Source organism: Pristiophorus japonicus, chromosome 6, assembly GCF_044704955.1.
Source record: "Pristiophorus japonicus isolate sPriJap1 chromosome 6, sPriJap1.hap1, whole genome shotgun sequence".
Lineage (NCBI taxonomy): Eukaryota > Metazoa > Chordata > Chondrichthyes > Pristiophoridae > Pristiophorus > Pristiophorus japonicus.
Window position 1 is genome coordinate 157,670,080 of NC_091982.1, and position 21,937 is coordinate 157,692,016.

General features: G+C 46.7%; 1 protein-coding gene across 9 annotated transcripts in view; it reads left to right on the forward strand.

Moving 5' to 3' along the window:
* yeats2 (YEATS domain containing 2) overlaps positions 1-21,937 on the forward strand; it is a 317,137-nt gene that overhangs the window by 34,661 nt on the left and 260,539 nt on the right. For all 9 annotated transcript variants that reach the window (XM_070883319.1, XM_070883313.1, XM_070883315.1 and 6 more), the window contains exons 6-12: positions 960-1,078; positions 3,005-3,166; positions 4,408-4,519; positions 9,412-9,456; positions 11,131-11,404; positions 12,758-13,003; positions 14,462-14,620. In XM_070883319.1, the coding sequence (XP_070739420.1) occupies positions 960-1,078; positions 3,005-3,166; positions 4,408-4,519; positions 9,412-9,456; positions 11,131-11,404; positions 12,758-13,003; positions 14,462-14,620 (1,117 nt within the window). The remainder of the gene's footprint in view (positions 1-959; positions 1,079-3,004; positions 3,167-4,407; positions 4,520-9,411; positions 9,457-11,130; positions 11,405-12,757; positions 13,004-14,461; positions 14,621-21,937) is intronic.

The following is a 21,937-nucleotide window of genomic DNA, read 5'->3' on the forward strand; positions in this document are numbered from 1 at the left end:
GGCTATATGTTAGTGCCTGTAATGCATGCACCTGTGAGTATGCTCACAGGTTTGTTGAGTTGTGAGTGGCTTAGCCAGTCATGTGATGTTCAGAAGACTCAATAAAATCCCAGCCAGTTAGGTTCAGGGGATCCACGATGGGGCAGGTGGTTGTGAGCCTGGTGGATGGACTGTAATGTGTAGTGTGATTGTTAAACCTTTGCTAATAAACCAACTCGTTCTTAATAGCAATGTGTTGCTATGAATTCTTAAGCAAAGAACTGATGAAGCAAATACATCACAGTGCCAGACTCAAAATGTTGGTAAGATAATCCAGATTTCAATTCTTCTGTTGGGTAGGAAATCTCTTGAGTGACTCTGGCATCTTAACAGGACAACGTCAATACTTCTGCCTCTGTTTAGCAAATAACTACCTGGAATACATGGCAGGTGTGATAGCATTTGTACATCACACTGAAAACTTTCAGTTCAGAGTTACCCCCTCTTTATAAATCGTTGTTACACGGGACTGCATCAACATATGTTAACTTGCACTTTACCTTTTGGGAATGAGGAGAAGGAAAATATCAGTTCTCCAATTTCAACGCAATCTACAATTCACAGCAGAGCTGTGGTAAGTGGAGTGGTGGGCGGCACTTGGTGTCACTGCACAAGTCAGCAGTAACAGGGAGCAGGCCACACGTTTGATCCCACCCTGCCGACTTGCCCATCTCACCGCACTAATGTGGGATGGGGGAGGTGACGAGTAGAGCTCCCGCAGTGAGGGTCTGAGAATCAGCGGAGTTATCCACACACGGGTTGCTGGTCTGGCAGACGACGCGGATTGGATGGCCCTGGTGGAGGTCAGTCGTCCAAGGAGATCGGAAGGGGCAGTGGGGGGAGAAAACGGGTGGCGACAACACATCATTGAACAAAATACAGCGACTCATCGCATGTTTTTTTTTCTCTATCTTTTCTAGGATACCTTTGGAGTCCCAACCCCACAGGAGATAGAGCAGCGGTGCACCTATCTCACAACCAATGACGACCTATCACGTCTTTATGTCAAGAAGACCATTGTCGTTGGCAACGTTTCAAAGTCAGTGCTTGGTCTCTCTTGGTGTCTGTTTGCATCTCTCAGTGTTTCGTGGTGTTTTGTATTTCTCTTTCTTATCTTCTAACCCCTTCCCCTCTTGGCGGGAGTGTAAGTGCAACTGAGGAAGATCAGGGTATAAAATGAAAAGAGTTGATGTTCTGTAATCTCTTCACTGCAAACAGAACGCCGTAGTAATCATTTCCCTGGTGGGGTCATCATGATTGTTTGCCATAACTTCGGCAGAGAATCCTTGGAAACTCCTGAGAAAAGGCAAAACCAGTAATTCTCCAGGGTTTCCGCAGATCTTCTGCCGAAGTTATGGCAGATGATCGGGAGAACACAATGGAAGTTAAATCCCCTGATGTCTGTATGCATATGCTCATGTGTTATAATAAATTTACCCTCATTTTTACATGCGTTAGGGGACAGAATAACAAAGTACAGCTGCAACAAAGGCAGGTTTCTCATCAGTTCAACCCTGCTGGGGATCAAGGGGTATGGTGAGGGAATCAAAGGGTATGGCGAGAAAGCAGGAATGGGGTACTGAAGTTGCATGTTCAGCCATGAACTCATTGAATGGCGGTGCAGGCTCAAATGGCCGAATGGCCGACTCCTGCACCTATTTTCTATGTTTCTATGTTGTTCGGTAAAGGTAGAGATTATGGATCAATGGTGAGGTACAAATCAGGCATGAAGTGATTGAATATTGGAACAAGCTCGAGAGGCTGAATTGCCTAATCCTGTTCTTATACTGGACTTAACTGAAGTTTGTCCAATGAATTGTAAAGCCCAGTATAACCTTTGTAGGTTTGCACTCCATTGTTCTGGTTATATGTTGCAACATTCAATTAGATTTTTAACTCCGACATATTATCTAGGTACTGAAAGTGATGAACCATGTTGTTTCCAGGTCCTGTTCTCAGGCCCTGGGCTAATTCCTGCTCCTTATCTCAGTCTCCCTGGGCTAATTCCTGCTCTTGTCTCATAGAAACATAGAAAATAGAAGCAGTAGTAGGCCATTCGGCCCTTGAATTCTGCACCGCTATTCAATATGATCATGGCTGATCCTCTATCTCAACACCATATTCCCGCTTTTTCCCCATACCCCTTGATGCCTTTTGTTTCTAGAAATCTATCTATCTCCCTCTTAAATATATTCAGTGACTTGACCTCCACCACCTTCTGTAGTAGAGAATTCCACAGGTTCACCACCCTCTGAGTGAAAAATTTCTCCTCATCTCGGTCCTAAATTTCCTACTCCGTATCCTGAGACTGTGACCCCTTGTTCTAGACTTCCCAGCCAGGGGAAACATCCTCCTCGCATCCAGTCTATCCAACCCAGTCAGAATTTTATACGTTTCAATGAGATCCCCTCTCATTCTTCTAAACTCTAGTGAATACAGGCCTAGTCGACCCAATCTCTCCTCATACGACAGTCCTGCCATCCCAGGAATCAGTCTGGTGAACCTTCGCTGCACTCCCTCTATGGCAAGTATATCCTTTCTTACGTAAGGAGACCAAAACTGCACACAATACTCCAGGTGCGGTCTCACCAAGGCCCTGTATAACTGCAGTAAGACATCCTTGCTCCTGTACTCAAATCCTCTTGCAATGAAGGCCAACATACCATTTGCCTTCCTAATTGCTTGCTGCACCTGCATGTTTGCTTTCAATGACTAGTGTACAAGGATACCCAGGTCCCTTTGTACATCGACATTTCTCAAACCATCACCATTTAAATAATACTTTGTCCTTATGATTTTCCTACCAAAGTGGATAACTTCACATTTATCCAAGTGTCTCAGAAAGACATTTCACCAATGGGAGTTCCACTCAGTTCAACTGTGGCACCCTGAAAGAAGTTGAGGGGATTTGTTGGTAGTGTCGATGCTGGTTGTCTGTATAATTGACTATTTGGTTATTTTACAGGTATATTCCCCCAGACAAGAGAGAGGAGAACGATCAGTCCACCCATAAGTGGATGGTTTATGTGCGAGGTTCGCGGAAGGAGCCCTCAATCGACCATTTTGTGAAGAAGGTCTGGTTTTTCCTCCACCCCAGCTACAAGCCGAACGACCTGGTGGAAGTCAGGTGTGGCTCCTTCTCTCATCTCGGGCTTAACTCCTGGTCAGGGCGAGGCAAAGTGATCCAAGTGTTTAAAATCAGAAAGACAGTCAGGAGGGTGGCAGTCAGGTAGTTTGTACAGACCAGGGACTGTGAATTGTATTCTAGCAAAGCTAACGCAGGGAGCCAGAGAGTAACAAACTGTGAACCTTAATTAAAATTTCTAAAAATGACGAATTACATTTATTGCCCAATGAATGGAGAGCGGAGACATCTTTTTTTGGTTGAAACATATCTGTTTGTTTCTGTGCCCCTCGCAAAGCTGCACATTTTTATTTTTCATTTATCGAGAGTAAGGCTTTCTCTGAGTGTCACTTGTAATCCTCTCATAAACACCAGAATATTTGGTTCCCAGACTCTCTGATCAACGCTGGAAGCCACAATTAGGATTGGAGTTTATAAAGAGCGATGTTAGCAAATTGGAGCAGGAATCTGTGAAGAGAGAAAAGGCCGAGTGTAACATGCAAATTATTACATTTTTAAAAACTTTTCTTGACACATTTTATGCTCAAGATGAATTTGTTGGAGCTGGGTAATGGAACGCTTTCTATTTGAGGTATCCAGTGTCAACATCAAGCATGAGCTAAATACAGAGTAAAGCTCCCTGTACACTGTCCCATCAAACACTCCCAGGGCAGGTACAGCACGGGTTAGATACAGAGTAAAGCTCCCTCTATACTGTCCCATCAAACACTCCCAGGGCAGGTATAGCACGGGTTAGATACAGAGTAAAGCTCCCTCTATACTGTCCCATCAAACACTCCCAGGGCAGGTACAGCATGGGTTAGATACAGAGTAAAGCTCCCTGTGCACTGTCCCATCAAACATTCCCAGGGCAGGTACAGCACGGGTTAGATACAGAGTAAAGCTCCCTCTATACTGTCTCATCAAACACTCCCAGCTCAGGTACAGCACATACACAGCCCATTTCAGGCCTTGGGTTCCCAAGTGTCTCTATGAACCAGAGTCGATGTGCTCCCTCTCCTCTTGTCAGACATTCCTCATGAGCAATGGTTTTGTCATCTTGAGTGCGATACCCAGAGCTAGGCTGTGTTGTGAGGTTCATTAGACGGTGAAGGAGTGAATAAGAAGTCATGTGAGACACATTGGTGGTGCTTTGTTGTTGCCATTTAAATGATTTTTGCTGCTGAAACAGATTTTGCTGTTAAATGATTTTCTGTTTCTTTTTGGCTGTGTTTTCTGTTTAGTGAACCACCATTTCACCTGACCAGACGAGGCTGGGGTGAGTTCCCTGTACGTATCCAGATCCACTTCAGGGACCTGCGCAACAAGAGAATAGACATCATTCACCAGCTGAAGGTATAGCAGCTCTTGGGTGAAGAAGAGCCCCAGACATACTGTATACTCTGTGCTGCTCTGCTTTTATTTGGGCTCGTGTAAACCTGTGTGCTGCAGTCAGTCATATAAATTAGGTCTGGAACAAGGGGCCAGAATTATTTTATCACTGATCAGATCAGAATGCTGGAACAATTGGAGCTTTCAAGACTAAAATCGATAGTATTTGTTCAGTAAGGTTATCAAGGGACCTGGAGTGAAGGAGGGTAAATGGAGCTGAGGTACAGATCAGCCATGATCTGATTGAACAGTAGAGCAGGCTTGTGGGGCTAAGTGGACTACTCTTGTTTTTTTCCCCAACCATCTCCGATTACAGCAACAGCATCCAGTCTCCTCACCTTGGGTTTAGCTGGACGGCATTTTCGAACAGAGAACTCAAACACGTGCATGTTCAAAAATGGTTGCACTGAGTGGCCAAAGTTGTGAGAGATGAGGTACTGCATCTAGTCTGTGTCCTAGCGGTTAGTCTGTGCCCTAGGCGTTAGTTTGTCCCCTAGGCGATAGTCTGTCCTTGAGCCTATCTGTCCCCCAGGCAATAGTCTGTTCTTGAGGCTATCTGACCCCTCGGCGATAGTCTGACCCCTCGACGATGGTCTGTCCCCCCCGGCGATGGTCTGTTCCCCAGGCGACGGTCTGTTCCCCAGCTGATGGTCTGTCCTCAAGCCGAACCTTCCCATGTTGGGAATGGTAGAGTAATGTGGGAAGAAAAAGTACATATCTATTTTTTAAAAAAATGTTTCTAAAATTCTCATTCCAAAATCCTGCTTTTCCTTTATTGATTTCATTTTATTTGTGATTAGTTTTGAACTCTGTTAGCTACTGCTCACTGTTCTAGGAATGGTGCTTATGTTACTGGACTAGTAATCCAGAGGCCTGGGCTAATGCTCCGGGGTCATGAGTTCAAATCCCACCCCGGTAGCTGTGTCATTTAAATTCAGTTAAATTAGTCTGGAATAAAAAGCTAATATCAGTAATGCCATCCAGCTAAACCCAAGGTGAGGAGACGGCACGGTGTCGCTGTTATCGGAGTTAGAAGCTGAGATGGTGGAAAAAAAAGCTTAAGTCGGTCATTCAGCCCCTTGAGCGTGCTCTTAAAAACCCATCTGGTTCGCTCATGTCCTTTAGGGAAGGAAATCGGCCTTCGTTACCTGGTTTTGCCGATATGTGACTCCAGACCCCTGCAGCAATGTGGTTGACTTTTAACAGCCCTCTGAAATGGCCTCGCAAGCCACTCACTTCATTGACTTTAAAGAAAGTAACTCACCACCACCACCACCTCGCGTGCAATTCGGGATGGGCAATAAATGCTGGCCTTGCCAGTGACGTCCAACTCCCACAAATGAGTTTAAAAAAAAAAGGTGCTGAGAGGTTGCCCTGGCTGGAGAGTCTGGAAATAGGGGGCATAGTCTCAGGATAAGAGGTTGGCCATTTGACCGAGATCTGGAGGAATTTCTTCATTCTGAGGGTTGTGAATCTTTCGAATTCTCTACCTAAAAGGGCGGTGGATGCAGGGGGTTGTTGAATATATTGAAGGCGGAGATAGATAGATTTTTGGACTCAATTGGACTTGATCTGGAGCCTAGCTCCTCACACTCTCTCAGCAAGATCCCATTCCTGGTTCTACCTATGTCATTGGTTCCTACGTGGACCACAAGAACTGGATCCTCCCCCTCCCACTCCAAATTCTTCCCTAACCACGAGGAGATATCCTCAACCCTGGCAGACAACACAGCATTCGGAACTCCTGATCGCGACTATACTGTCCCCTACTACTACAACATTTCCTTTCACTCCCCACCCTCCCCCTCCCCCCCGCCCCCGAATGGCCTCTTGTACCATGGCCAGTTTGCTCATCTACCTAGCAAACTTTGCCCTCATCCAAACAGGCCGCAAGAACCTCAAACCTGTTGGATAAGGGCAAAGGCCTAGGCTCCTCCAGCACTGCACTGCCTCCTTACCTGCCTGAGTTGCAGTCACACCCTTCTGTCCCTGACCACTAACCGGACCTGTACCACTAACTAAGCTAAGGGGTGTGACTGCATCCTGGATCAAAGTGTTCAGGTAACTCTCCCCCTCCCTGATGCCCCGCAATGTCTGCACCTCAGACTCCAGCTCAACAACTCTGAGCCGAAGTTCCTCGAGTTGCAGACACTTACTGTAGACATGGTTGTCGGGAATCACAATGCTCTCCACAAACTCCCACATGCCGCAGTTGTGGCACACCACCTGCACTGCCATCCCTTTGTCAACTTATTTTAATTCAGTTCAGTTAAATAAAGTTTATGTATTTCATTATCTTAGCTTACTTTTTAACTAATTACTCGATCTAGTTTAAGTTCTAGGTAGATTAAATTAAATATTTACCCATGACATCTATCACCTAGAAGATAAGGGCAGCAGGTGCATGGGAGCACCATCACCTCCATGTTCCCCTCCAAGCCACACACCATCCTGACTTGGAAGTATGTCGCTGTTCCGTTATCGTTGTTGGGTCAAAATCCTGGCACACCCTTCCTAACAGCACTGTGAGAGCACCCTCACCACACGGACTGCAGCGGTTCAAGAAGGTGGTTCACCACCACCTTCTCAAGGGCAATTGGAGATGGGCAATAAATGCTGGCCTTGCCAGCGACGCCCACATCCCATGACAGAATAAAAACAAAACTTGTCCTTCAGATCCCCTGTGCAAAGGGTAAACATTAACCTTTGACCCAAGTCCTGCCGCTGTCTCCAGTGAGTTGAGTATCTGCTGTGAATAGTGAAAGCCCTGTGACACACTATCGCTATAAGAAGTTAATTTTATTTATTTTAAATGATCGGTGTCAGTGGGTAGCACTCGCGCCTCTGAGTCAGAAGGTCCAAGTCGCACACCAGAATCTTCAGCACATAATCGAGGCCAACATTTTAGTGTTATCCTGTCAGAGGTGCCGTCTTTCGGATGAGACTGAGTTAAACTGAGCCTGCCCTCTCAGGTGGGCGTAAAAGCTTCTGGCACCCAGAGATGAATCCAATTGAACTGAAGTGAATTTTGGGAAAGTTTCAATCTGGTTCCTTGCGATCGTGAGTCGATAATACAAAATGACCTACTGGCCCAGAAATCCCAGTTTTTCCTTCCCGCGGGCTTTCGAATGGATTATAGAAAAAAGATGCGCACCTACCTGAAGCTGCTGCGGCCATGCAAAATCCCGGTCCGGAGGCCTCTCGTGACTGCGCGTCGCAGCGCGGGGGGCCGCGATTTCTGGACCATTATTTGCCTTCAGTTGTCACAGAAAGTGTGGGTTGCAGTTAATTGTCACTGTGATGGAGGGTGCTTCCCTTACATTAGCCATGCCTGCAGGAGAACTACTGGGCTAGAGGCAGTGGGTGGACAGAGAACAGAGTGGAAAACCCTGGTCTGTGTGTCGAACCCTGAGGGACATTGCGAGGTTCTGTTCCAGGGAGCACAGAAATGGGGACAAGGGAGTGTGAGCATCATTCCATGCCATGAGTGTGGCTCCTCATCGCGAGCTTGGCTCCTCACCAACACCTCTCCTGACCCCTCTGCTGTCTCTAAATTGTCACACTGCTTGTCCAGCATCCAGTACTGGATGAGCAGAAATTTCCTCCAACTAAATATTGGGAAGACTGAAGCTATTGTTAGTCCCTGCCACAAACTCCGTTCCCTCGCCACCGACTCCATCCCTCTCCCTGGCATCTGTCTGAGGCTGAACCAGAATGTTCGCAACCTTGGTGTCGTATTTGACCCCGAGATGAGCTTCGAACCACATATCCACACCTTCACAAAGATCGCCTGCTTCCACCGCCGTAACATCGTCCATCTCTGCCCCTGCCTCAGCTCATCCGCTGCTGAAAGCCTCATCCATGCCTTTGATACCTCTAGACTTGACTACTCCAATGCTCTCCTGGCTGGCCTCCCATCTTTCACCCTCTCTAAACTTGAGCTCATCCAAAACTCTGCTGCCTGTATCCTAACTCGCACCATGTCCTGTTCACCCATCACCCCTGTGCTTGCTGACCTACATTGGTTCCTGGTCTGACAATGAATAAGAACATAAGAAATAAGAGCAGGAGTGCGCTATTCGGTCCCTCGAGCCTGCTCCGCCATTCAATTAGATAATGGCTGATCTATCGCAACTCCATGTTGGTTTAGGAATAAATGTTTGCCATTCACCAGGTGAACTCCCTGCTGTTCTTCACATAGTTCTGTAGGAGCTTTTATGCCCTCTTGACCAGGCAGGCGGGGCCTCAGTTTAACGCCCCATCTGAAAGATGGCATCTCCGACACTTGAGCACCCCCTCAGTATGCACTGGTGTCCACTTAGCTTATGTGCTCAGGTCCTGGAGTGGAGCTTGAACCCAAGACCTGCCTTGTGGCGAGAGTGTGGCCACTGAGACAAGGTGACACTATATAAGCACAGGGAAAAGCTCCCTCTACACTGACTCACCAAGTGCTCCCAGGTTACACATGGTCGATGCAGAACGAAGCTGCTTCTATTATATCTGAATTATGTGATTCTGCTCTAATCCAGTGCGACATTTCAATTTCTGACATAGGCCATGTCTAAGTGAAATTGTCAAATCAGGACCTGTTTTGTGTTTATGATTTGAGACTGCCAGCATAGAGAAAAGACTTCAAACCTAATTTTTTGCCCATACCTGCTCAGCGAGTAGAAAATCTAGACCCATTACATCAGGTTGGGCTGGATCTGAACTGAACTCCCGGAAGTGAAAGGTCAGCGACTGACCCACTGTTGTACTTGGTTCCCTAGACCACCATTTCCGTTTTGAAATGCTCAAGTTGAATGTATACCGCCATCTTCCTATTTACTGATAATGCGTTTGATTTATTCCCACAGCTGGACAGAACATACACTGGCCTGCAGACACTTGGTGCAGAAACGGTATGCTTTTATATATATTTTTCTATATATATCTTGCTCTCTTTTTTCCACTTAGTCCTTTCAGCTCTGAAAGTGCGGTCTCCATGATTCCAATTTCGCAGACCGTCACCCATGTGACCATTGCTCAGGTGCAAACCTGGACAGTGGGCGTGGGCTGGCTGCCCGAAGCCGAATCACAACCGAGACCAATTTGTACATTAGCAGCAAGGTCCGTGATCGGGAGGAGGAATCGCGGTTGGGATTCTCTTTATTCTCTGCCGAGAGGTTTGGAGCAGCCCCATTGGTGCCATGTCTGACAGCTTCTCTCTTGAAAAATTAAATCTCTCCATTGTGATAATCACCTAGAAATTACTGTCAAATGCTTACCCACTCATATGACAATCCTCCGTCCACTTTTGAAGCGCTGGTGTCAACCAATTTAAATAAGGAGGCGAGTGTCGGTTTAAAGTAGGTGCCGGTTTGGCCAGCTGATGAATTGTGCTTTCATCCAGTAATATCACCAACATCGTTTCTAGGCTTGTGGAATGTGGTCCATTTATAAAATGTGTCTCGATTTAAAAATTCTCATCCTTGTTGCAAATACCTTCATTGCCTCGCCCCTCCCTATCTCTATGATCTCCTCGAGCCCAACAACCCTCTTGAGTTCTCTGTGCTCCTAGAATTCTGACCTCTTGAGCATCCCCGATTTTCATCGCTCCACCAATGGCAACCGTGCCTTCAGCTGACCAGGCCCCAAGCTCTGGAATTGCCATCCTAAACCTTTCTGCCTCTCTACCTCTCTTTCCTCCTTCATGACACTCCTTAAAACATATCTGCACCTGTCCTAATATCTCCTTATGTGGCTTGGTGCCAAATTTTGTTTGATAACGCTCTGGTGAAGCCCTTGGGACATTTTACCACATTAACGGCGCTATATAAATATAAGTTGTTGCTGTAAATACTTCTCAGTTCTGTTCCTGTACTTACGCTGGCTCTGTGCATGTTTCTGTCTCCTGTTTATTTTTAAAGAGTTGTGGCTAGAAATTTGGTTGGAGGGTTCCTAAGGCGCGAATGTCAGGCGGTTGCTAAATTTAGCACTGGAAATATTTTAGCGACGGGAACAGCAAAATTCAGCTTTTGTGCCCTGACAGTGGAGTGGAGCGCTAAGGGGAGCGTTCACCACTTCTCTTGGGGCGCTAGACCGAGTGCGCAACTGAATATCCCGAGCTAAAGAGCCGGCTTCGTAGTGCCCTAAGAGAGTCCGCTCTGCAAAAAAAAAAAAATTGGAACCAAAAAACATTCTGTATACAATACTCACCAAAGTTAAATCGCAAAAAAAATTATCAATCACACTTACCTCATGCAGTCATTCCTTCCCTTAGCCCCCCCGGGACAGCTCTGTATGCCAGCTTTCTCTGGCGGGGTCATTACAGGCTGCTACAGGTGCAGCGCAAACCAAATTTGGTTTCTGTGTCGATACCGGGGGCGTTGTACTCTGGTGCGATGCTCCCGGGCGATACTCCTCAGCGCTGCCAGTACCGGCACACTGAATTTGGCAAGCGGCATGAATGTCAGCGCTCGGGGCTGCAAACCCTTTAGTGCCTCTGTAGCGAGGGGCGCGATCCAACCGAGTTTCTCCCCGTGGTATTTGAGCTCTGTAATGACAGTGCTCGCTCTGTGTTCCCGCTGCAACAGGTGGTGGACGTTGAACTGCACCGTGACTCTCTCAGTGAGGACTACCTTCCCACGGCACTGCCTCCTTCTGGCTCCACAGCAGTGTTTCTTTCTTCATCCTCCTCCTGCTCCTCCTCCTGCAGCAGGACCCCTCAGTCTATCACACCCACACAATCCGCAATGTCCTCCACTCCCCCTATGATGTCAGCAAGAGGAACGCATGTGTCTGCAGCAGCTTTGAGCTCTGCTTCTGAAAGGCTGCCACATGACTCTTTGGGAGTCACTTCAGAAAAAGGTGAGATGAGTCTTGTATCATTGGAGAGCCACACGGAGCCACATGCATATATGTACAAACCCAAACACGGAGTCACACACATGTATGTACAAACCCAAACACGGAGTCACACATATGCATGTACAAACCCAACATGGAGTCACACACACGTATGTACAAACACGGCGCCACACGCATGTATGTACAAACCCAAACACGGAGCCACACACATGTATGTACGAACCCAACATGGAACCGCACACATGTATGTACAAACCAACACAGAGCCATGCACATGTATGTATGAACCCTGAAACAAACACGGAGTCACACACACACATTTATATGCATTCAAACCAAACACTGAGGGGCACACTTGTTTATACATGTTCCAGATCAAACAGGGACACACTGCTGTTTAATGTGTTTGTATGCTAATGCCGCACAACAGAATCTCAAGGCCCAGGTGCTGTGTGTTGTTTGCAATTGTGACTCTTCTTGAGTTTTATCTGTCAGGATCAGTCTGTGTAGTTCCGTCAAGAGACGGACGGGTCTTGCTAATGTAAGCTTGTAGCAATATGGGGATCGTTAATGCATTCAAAATCATGCGTTTGAAGGGCTGAATTTATAAACTAAAACTCTGTTGACATGTGACAGTGGGCCACTTGAGTGAGGTCCTGGTGGACCATGCAACAACCCCAGCAAGAGGCAGTGCCTTCAGGACAGATTCCTTTCCCCAAGCCCAGGGGTCCGGAGACCAATTGTAGTGTCCCAACCCCTGCTTTAGCTAGGATCAACTTACTCAGCCAAGGCTGGGAAATGAAGCTGTGACCTTTTGTTTGATATACTCTGTGTGGTTGCATAGGCTTGGCTTGAGTGTAGAAGATTAACAGGTGATCTAATCGAGGTGTTTAAAATGATTAAAGGATTTGATAAGGTAGATAGAGTAAAACTAATTCCTCTGGTGGGGGAGTCCAGACAAGGGGGCATAACCTTAACATTAGAACTAGGCCTTTCGGGGGCGATGTCAGGAAGCACTTCTTCACACAAAGGGTCGTGGAAATCTGGAACTCTCTCCCCTAAAAAGCTGTTGAGACTGAGGTTCAGTTGAAAATGTCAGAACTGAGATTCATAGATTCTTGTTAGACAAGGGTATTAAGGGATATGGAACCATTTCAGGTAAATGGAGTTAAGGTGCAGATCAGCCATGATCTAATTGGATGACGGAACAGGTTGCTACATTCCTATGGCTGGGGAAGGTTTTACATTTGTACATGAATAAGTCCTCAAGAAAGGGGATTGTGCTGGATTAATGGAGACTTCAATCCTCCAGCATTAATGGAATATGCTTGTTTCTTTATTTTGCATTTTTAGTTAAGGTGGAACTGCCTGTCAAAAGTGAGGTGGGTTCCAGCAGTCACTTGGGACAGTCTTCCCTGGAGCGCACACCAACCAGGCCAGTGGTCACTCAGAAGGTCACATTCGGGTCACACGGCAACTCTGCGTTCCAGCCAATCACAGCCAGCTGCAAGATCGTCCCTCAGGGTCAGCTCCCCAGCCCTGCCGACTCTCCAGGGAAGTCCTTCCAGCCCATCACTGTGAGCTGCAAAATTGTGTCAGGTACGCGTGTTCCCAAGGTTAAACGCACTGTGCCGGAAAAGCTGAGAAAGCAGTCACACCTTCAGGGCGAAAAACAAATAAATGTCAAAGAATAGTGAAATTAAAAAGGGAACATTCTGGACTGTGCAGCATTTGAGAGAGACAAGGTGACGTTTGTTTCAGACCATCCCATCAGCATGGACGAGGTGAGGGAGGAGAACTCCCATTTACAGGATTGACCAAAACGAAGCGAGATGGGGCGATGCAGTAATCCCACCAGACACATCAGCCTCTTGTTCTCATCCACACACTAATCGCCCTGCTCTGTGTACTTTCAGCAGTCTCTGTTCTCCCCGCACTGTCAGCACAATACTCCTGTAACCAAAACTGACAGGACTTGTAGATAGGGTGGGAATTGTGGAAAGATGGGAATAATGACAAAAATAGAATGATGGGAATGTTGGAAAGGATGGGAATGATGGAATGCTGGAATGATGGTAAAGGTGGAATAATGGAACGATTGGGAATGATGGTGAGGATGGAATAATGGAATGGATGGAAATATGGAAAATATGGGAATGATAGAAAGAAAGACTTGCATTTTCTATAACACCCTTCATGACCTCAGGACATTCCACAGTGCTTTACAGCCAATGAAGTAATTTTGGAGTGCGGTCACGTTGTAATATAGGAAACGTGCGCATTTATGCACAGCAAGCCCCATCAACAGCAATATGATAATTACCTGGAATCTGTTAGTGATGTTGTTTGAGGATAAATATAGGCCTGGATAAATCCCCTGCTCTTCTTTGAAATAGTGCCATGGATCTTTCACGTCCACCTGAGAGAGCAGACAGGGCCTCAGTTTAACGCCTCATCCAAAAGACGTGTCTCCGACAGTGCAACACTCCCTCAGTGCTGTACTGCAGTGTCAGCCTAGATTTTTGTGCTCAGGTCTCTGGAGTGGGACTTGAACCCACAACTTTCTGGCTCAGAGGTGCGTGTGCTACCCACTGAGCCACAGCTGACACACATGACATAATGATGGACAGGATGAGAATGAGGGAAGGGATGGAAATGATGGAATTATGGAAAAAGCATATTAAAGAAAAGACAGGGAATGACAGAATAGCTGGAATTATAGAAAAAAACAGGAATAATGGAAACAACAGGAATAATGAGGAGAATGGAAGGACAGAAATAAGGAAAAGGGTAGTTGTTGTGCCCTGTTTGGCTCAGTGCTACACTGGTTGGCGCCTAAACACACTGGGCTGGAGAGAGAGCACGAAATGTGTGACGGTGAAAGAACGGGATATGTTCCCACGTTACAACAGTGACTACACTCCAAAAAATACTTCATTGGCTGTAAAGCACTTTGAGACATCCAGTAGTTGTGAAAGGCGCTATATAAATGCAAGGCTTTCTTTCTTGAAGTTTAAAAGTGCTGGCAAGTGTACTAATTATTTTATGTTACTGTAGGATCGCCAATCTCTACTCCGTGTCACTCTCCTTTGCCACGTACTCCGACCTCTACTCCTGTCCACATGAAGCAAGGATCATCCATCTCTGTCATAAGTAACCCCTACATTATAGTGGACAAGCCTGGACAAGTGATTGGAGTGCCAACATCAAACGCAGGTACTGACCAACCAATCACACACACATTGTCGCACACACACACACACACTCACACGCGCACACACACACACGCGCGCGCACACACACACACACACACACGGTCGCGCGCACACACACACACACACACACGGTCACGCGCACACACACACACTGTCACACACGCGCACACACACATTGTCGCACACACACACACTGTCACACACGCGCACACACACATTGTCGCACACACACACACACACGGTCGCGCACACACACACACACACACACTGTCACACACGCGCACACACACATTGTCGCACACACACACACACACACGCACACACACACACACACTCACACGCGCACACACACACACACGGTCGCGCACACACACGGTCACGCACACACACACACACACACACACACTGTCGTACACACACACGCTGTCGCACACACACACTGTCACGCACACACACACACACACTGTCGCTCGCACACACACACACACTGTCACGCACACACACACACACACACTGTCGCTCGCACACACACACACACACACACACACACACACACACTCTCATGCACTGACACACACTGTCTCACACACACACACACACACATACACACTGTCTCACACATACTCACACACACACTGGCACACTGACACACACACTGACACACACACTGACACACACACACTGACACACTGTCTCTCACACACATACACACACACACTGACACACACACACATACACACTGTCTCACACATACACACACACTGACACACACTGACACACACACTGACACACACACTGACACACACACTGACACACTGTCTCTCACACACATACACACACACACTGACACACACACACACAGTCTCTCTCACACACACACACACACACACACACACAGTCTCTCTCACACACACACACACACACACACACACAGTCTCACACACACACACACACATACACACACTGTCTCTCACACACACACACAGTCACACACACACAGTCACACACACACACACACACACACACACACACACTGTCTCTCACACACACTGTCTCTCACACACACACTGTCTCTCTCACACACACACACAGTCACACACACACACACACACACACACACACACACTGTCTCTCACACACACACTGTCTCTCTCACACACACACACAGTCACACACACACACTGTCTCTCACACACACATACGCACTGTCACACACATACTGCCACACACACACACTGTCATAATGGGTGTGGAAGTGAGGCGGGGAGCGGAAGTTCAGTCACTAGAGGGGTGAAAGTGGGGGTGGGCAGAGTGTCAGCTACTGTCACTCAGCAGCATAGCACTAATGAAGTCGTCACGCTGGCGTGTCGCCATGTCTCTCCCCCTCACTTAAAGGGGAGAGCCACTGTGAACTCTGCGTTTATTTTAGTTAGGTCCACTGGGCCACCAGGGAGGGTTTCAGCCGGGCCAGCGGCCTGGCACCCACGAGAGGGTGCCAGGCTGCCTTTTGGTGGCCTGGCTGAACTCGGGGCTATAAATGTTGGGCCGATCGAGCAGTCGGCCGAAACAAAAATAAGATGACGGTCGCGGCAGTGCATCCTCCCCTTTAATGGCGGCCGCAGCGCCATTTTATACACACTATAAACACAGTGCACTGACAGAAAAAGCTGCAGGCGGCACCGAGCGGCCGCAGCAAGATTTTCTCGGCAGAATTTCAAGTTTGGGGGGGAGCATCGGCGGTGCGCGCTCTGATGATGCACTTATGACGGATGGGCAGCAGCGGGGCGTAAGTGGGGGGAGCGGGTCACCGCCGGGTTACCGCAGGAGGGCAGTTTTCAAAATGATGGCCATTCCACAAAAACTCGGCGGCCATTCCACTCCGCCACATGGCCGCCGGTAACAGGTCTGAAGGGAAGGGGCAATTTTGGCCCCACTGTCACACACACTGTCACACACACACTGACACACACACTGACACACACACACACACACACTGACATACACTCACAAACTGTCACACGCACACACAAACTGACACACACACGCTGTCACATACACACAAACTGACACACACGCTGTCACACATACACACACACACACACTGTCTCTCATACACTGACACACACACAGTCTCACACACACACTGACACAAATACACAAACTGTCACACACACACACAAACTGTCACACACACATTGACACACGCACACTGTCTCTCACACACACACACACGCTGTCACACAGACACGCTGACACAGACACGCTGACGCACTTATAGACACACACACACACGGCGTGCACTGTCTCACATACACACACACACACACACACACACCAACACATACACACACCGACACACACACACTGACACACACACACATACACACACACACATACACACAGTCTGTCACACACATACAGTGTCTCTCTCTCACACACACACACACACACACACACACACACTGTCTCACATACATACACACACACTGTCTCACACACTGTTGCACGCACACTGACACACACACTGTCTCACATATGGTCTCACATACACACATGCTGTCTCACACACTGACACACACACACACACTGACACACTCACACACACTGACACACACACATTCACACACACACACACTGACACACTCACATTCACACACACACACACTGACACACACACGCACTGAAACAAACAGACACACATTGACGCGCTCACTGACACACACACACATTGACGCGCTCACTGACAGACACACACACACACGCGCGCGCACTGTGATACACACACACACACACACAGACACACACTGTCTCATACACACACACACACACACACACACACACGCGCACTGTGACACACACACACACACGCACTGTCTCATACACACACAGACATAAGAACATAAGAAGTAGGAAGTAGGTGATTTGGCCCCTCGAGCCTGCTCCGCCATTCAGTAAGATCATTGGCGATCTGAACAAGGACTCAGCTCCACTTCCCTGTTCGCTCCCATAACCCTTTATTCCCTTATCACTCAAAAATCTGTCTATCTCCGCCTTAAATATATTTAATGACCCAGCCTCCACAGCTCTCTGGGGCAGAGAATTCCATAGATTTACAACCCTCTGAGAGAAGAAATTACTCCTCATCTCAGTTTTAAATGGGTGGCCCCTTATTCTGAGACTATTTTCCCTAGTTTTAGTTTCCCCTATGAGTGGAAATATCCTCTCTGCATCCAACTTGTCGAGCCCCCTCATTATCTTATGTTTCAATAAAATCACACCTCATTTTTCTGAACTCCAGTGTGTACAGGCCCAACCTACTCAATCCATCCTCATAAGTCAACCCCCTCATCTCCGGAATCAACCTAGTGAACCTTCTCTCAACAGCCTCCAATGCAAGTATATCCTTCCTTAAATACGGAGACGAAAACTCTACACAGTACTCTAGGTGTGGCCTCACCAATACCCTATACAGTTGTAGCAGGACTTCTCTGCTTTTATACTCTATCCCCCTTGCAATAAAGGCCAACATTCCATTTACCTTCCTGATTATTGCTGTACCTGCATACTAACTTTTTGTGTTTCATGCACAAGGACTCCCAGGTCTCTCTGTACTGCAGCACTTTGCAATTTTTCTCCATTTAAATTATAATTTGTTTTTCTATTATTTCTGCCAAAGTGGATAACCTCACATTTTCCCACATTATATTCTATCTGCCAAATTTTTGTCCACTCACTTAGCCTGTCTATATCCCTTTGCAGATTGTTTGTGTCCTCACAATTTGCTTTCCCACCCATCTTTGTATCATCAGCAAGCTTGGCTACATTACACTCAGTCACTTCATCCAAGTCATTAATATAGATTATAAATAGTTGAGGCCCAAGCACCGATCCCTGCGGCACCCCACTAGTCACTGTTTGCCAACCGGAAAATGACCTATTTATCCCGACTCTCTGTTTTCTGTTAGTTAGCCAATCCTCTATCCATGCTAATATATTATCCCCAACCCCGTGAGCTTTTATCTTGTGCAGTAACCTTTTATGTGGCACCTTATCGAATGCCTTCTGGAAATCCAAATACACCACATCCACTGCTTCCCCTTTATCCACCCTGCTTGTTACATCCTCAAAGAACTCCAGCAAATTTGTCAAATATGATTTCTCTTTCATAAAACCATGCTGACTCTGCTTGATTGAATCATGCTTTTCCAAATGTCCCGCTACTGCTTCCTTAATAATGGACTCCAGTATTTTCCCAACGACAGATGTTAGACTAACTGGTCTATAGTTTCCTGCTTTTTGTCTGCCTCCTTTTTTAAATAGGTGTGTTACATTTGCGGTTTTCCAATCCGCTGGGACCGCCCCAGAATCCAGGGAATTTTGGTAGATTACAACCAATCTCTGCAGCCACTTCTTTTAAGACCCTAGGATGTAAGCCATCAGGTCCAGCGTACTTATCTGTCTTTAGTCCCATTATTTTACCGAGTACTACTTTAGTGATTGCATTAAGTTCCTCCCTCCCTATAGCCCCTTGATTATCCCCTATTGGGATGTTTTTAGTGTCTTCTGCTGTGGAGACCAATACAGAATATTTGTTCAAAGTCTCTGCCATTTCCCTGTTCTCCATTATTAATTCCCCAGTCTCATCCTCCAGGGGACCAACATTTACTTTAGCCACTCTTTTCCTTTTTATGTACCCGTAGAAACTCTTACTATCTGTTTTTATATTTTGGGCTAGTTTACTTTCATAATCTATCTTCCCTCTCTTAATCATTTTTTTTGTCGTTCTTTGCTGGCTTTTAAAAATTTCACAATCCTCTAGCCTCTCAATAGTCTTGGCCACATTGTATGCCCTTGTTTTCAATTTGATTCCCTTCTCTTATTTCCTTAGTTAGCCACGGATGGTTATCCTTTCTCTTGCAGTCTTTCTTTCTCATTGGGATATATTTTTGTTGTGAGTTATGAAATATCTCCTTAAATGTCTGCTCATCAACCATACTTTGGTCTATTTTTCCAGTCCACTTTAGCCAACTCTGCCTTTATATTTTTGTAGTCTCCTTTATTTAAGCTTAGGACACTGGTCTGAGAACCAACTTTCTCACCCTCCAACTGATTTGAAATTCAACCATGTTATGGTCACTCATTCCTGAAGGATCTTTTACTACGAGATCGTTTATTAATCCTGTCTCATTACACAGTACCAGATCTAAGATAGCCTGCTCCCTGGTTGGTTCTGCAATGTACTGTTCAAGGAAACTAGCCTGGATGCACTCTATGAACTCTTCCTCAAGGCTACCCTGGCCAATTTTCTTTGTCCAATCAATATGACACACACACACACTGTCTCACACACACACACACATACACACACATACTGTCTCTGACACACACACACTGTCACACACACACTGACACACACAGAACACATTGTCAAACACACACTCTCTCACATACACACACACACACACACTGTCTCACACGCACACGCACACACACACTGTCACACACACTGACACACACACAACACATTGTCAAACACACACTCTCACGAATACACACACACGCACACACTGTCTCACACACACACACACACACACACACTGTCTCACACATACACCGTTTCTCACACACACACACACACACTCACACTGACACACACACACACTGACACACACACACACTGACACTCACTCACTCACTCACATTCACACATACACACACGCACACTGACACACACAGACATGGTCACATATACACACACACATATTGTCTCACACAAACACACACACACTAACACACAAACTGTCATACACACAAACGACATGGTCTCACACACACACACACACACAGACACTGACACACACACACACACACACACACTCTCACACACATACACTCGCACACACACACACTGTTACACACACACACTGACACACACACTATCTCTCACACACACACTATCTCACACACACACACTGACACACACCGTGTCACACTCAGTGTCACGCACACTGTCACACACACACACACACACACACACACACATACTGTCACACGTACACATACTGTCACACACATACACACTGACACATGCGCGCACACACACACACACACTGTCTCGCACACATACACACACTGTCTCGCACACACTCTCTCACACACACACACACACACTGTCTCTCTCTCACACATACACACACACACACTGTCGCACACACACACTGTCTCTCTCTCACTCACACACACATACACGCACACACACACACTGTCTCTCACATATATGCACACACACACACACATACACACACGTACACTGTCTTACACACATACTGTCTCACTGACACAAACACTGTCTCTCACACACACTGTGATATGGAAGCGGATACTTCCTTGTTTGACCCCAGCCCGTCTCCTTGTTTGACCCCAGCTTGTCTTCAATTTGATGCTGTAGATTGTTAAGTTTGGCAGTCTCATGCATTGATCAATTTGTGTCATTGCATTAGCAACAAAGGTAAACTACTTATTATGTATAACATGTTGCAATCCCCGTTCTCGGGGCTTGCTTCCGCGTCTGTTACCAACGGCTTCGGAAAAGCTGACTAGCAATGTGAGGAATGCCTTGGTGTGTCTACAGTAGACATAATTCAGATTCTGACAGTGCTCCAGAGCTGGGGTGAAACTGGTGTGTGGTGTGGAGGTGGATAGGGAATGAGTACCACGTGTTATTGCTGCCTGGTTAGTCGGCCACACAGCATTGCAGTGAATGGGCCAGTGTGAGATAATTTGTCACCCCCTCATGCTCACTACACCAGTATGGAAGGCAGGTGCTGATTTATTACTGAGCTGAATGCTAAGCCAGTCGCACACAGTCACATGTGTGGCACAGTTGATACAAGAATTTAACCCACGAAACCGAATTTCTTTGCCAGAACGCTTGCAGCAGAATTTGTGGCCAAGAAGCAAAATTCTAGAAACATAATACAATGGTGCAGAAATTCTGCTATGTTGAGACCAGCACATCTGTCTGGGATCCCCCTGCTGTTTTAGGAAAGCCATTAACCCCGTCATTTTAAATGGTGAAATGGTGGTCTGCACTTTCAAATAGGTTGGAGCAAATTGGATGAGTGGAGCGAAAGAGAAAATTATTAAAGACAAAATTAGCAGTGGTGGTTATTTCTTTGCGGGACTCCAGGATGGCTGTAGCTGTCCATTAATAGGCAGATCATGCTGATGTAAAGTTAGTTCTGTTTCTGGATTTAGCAGTGACCCAACTGCTCTCGCTATTCATGGGTCATTTAAGGGTGCGACCTTATTTTTTGTA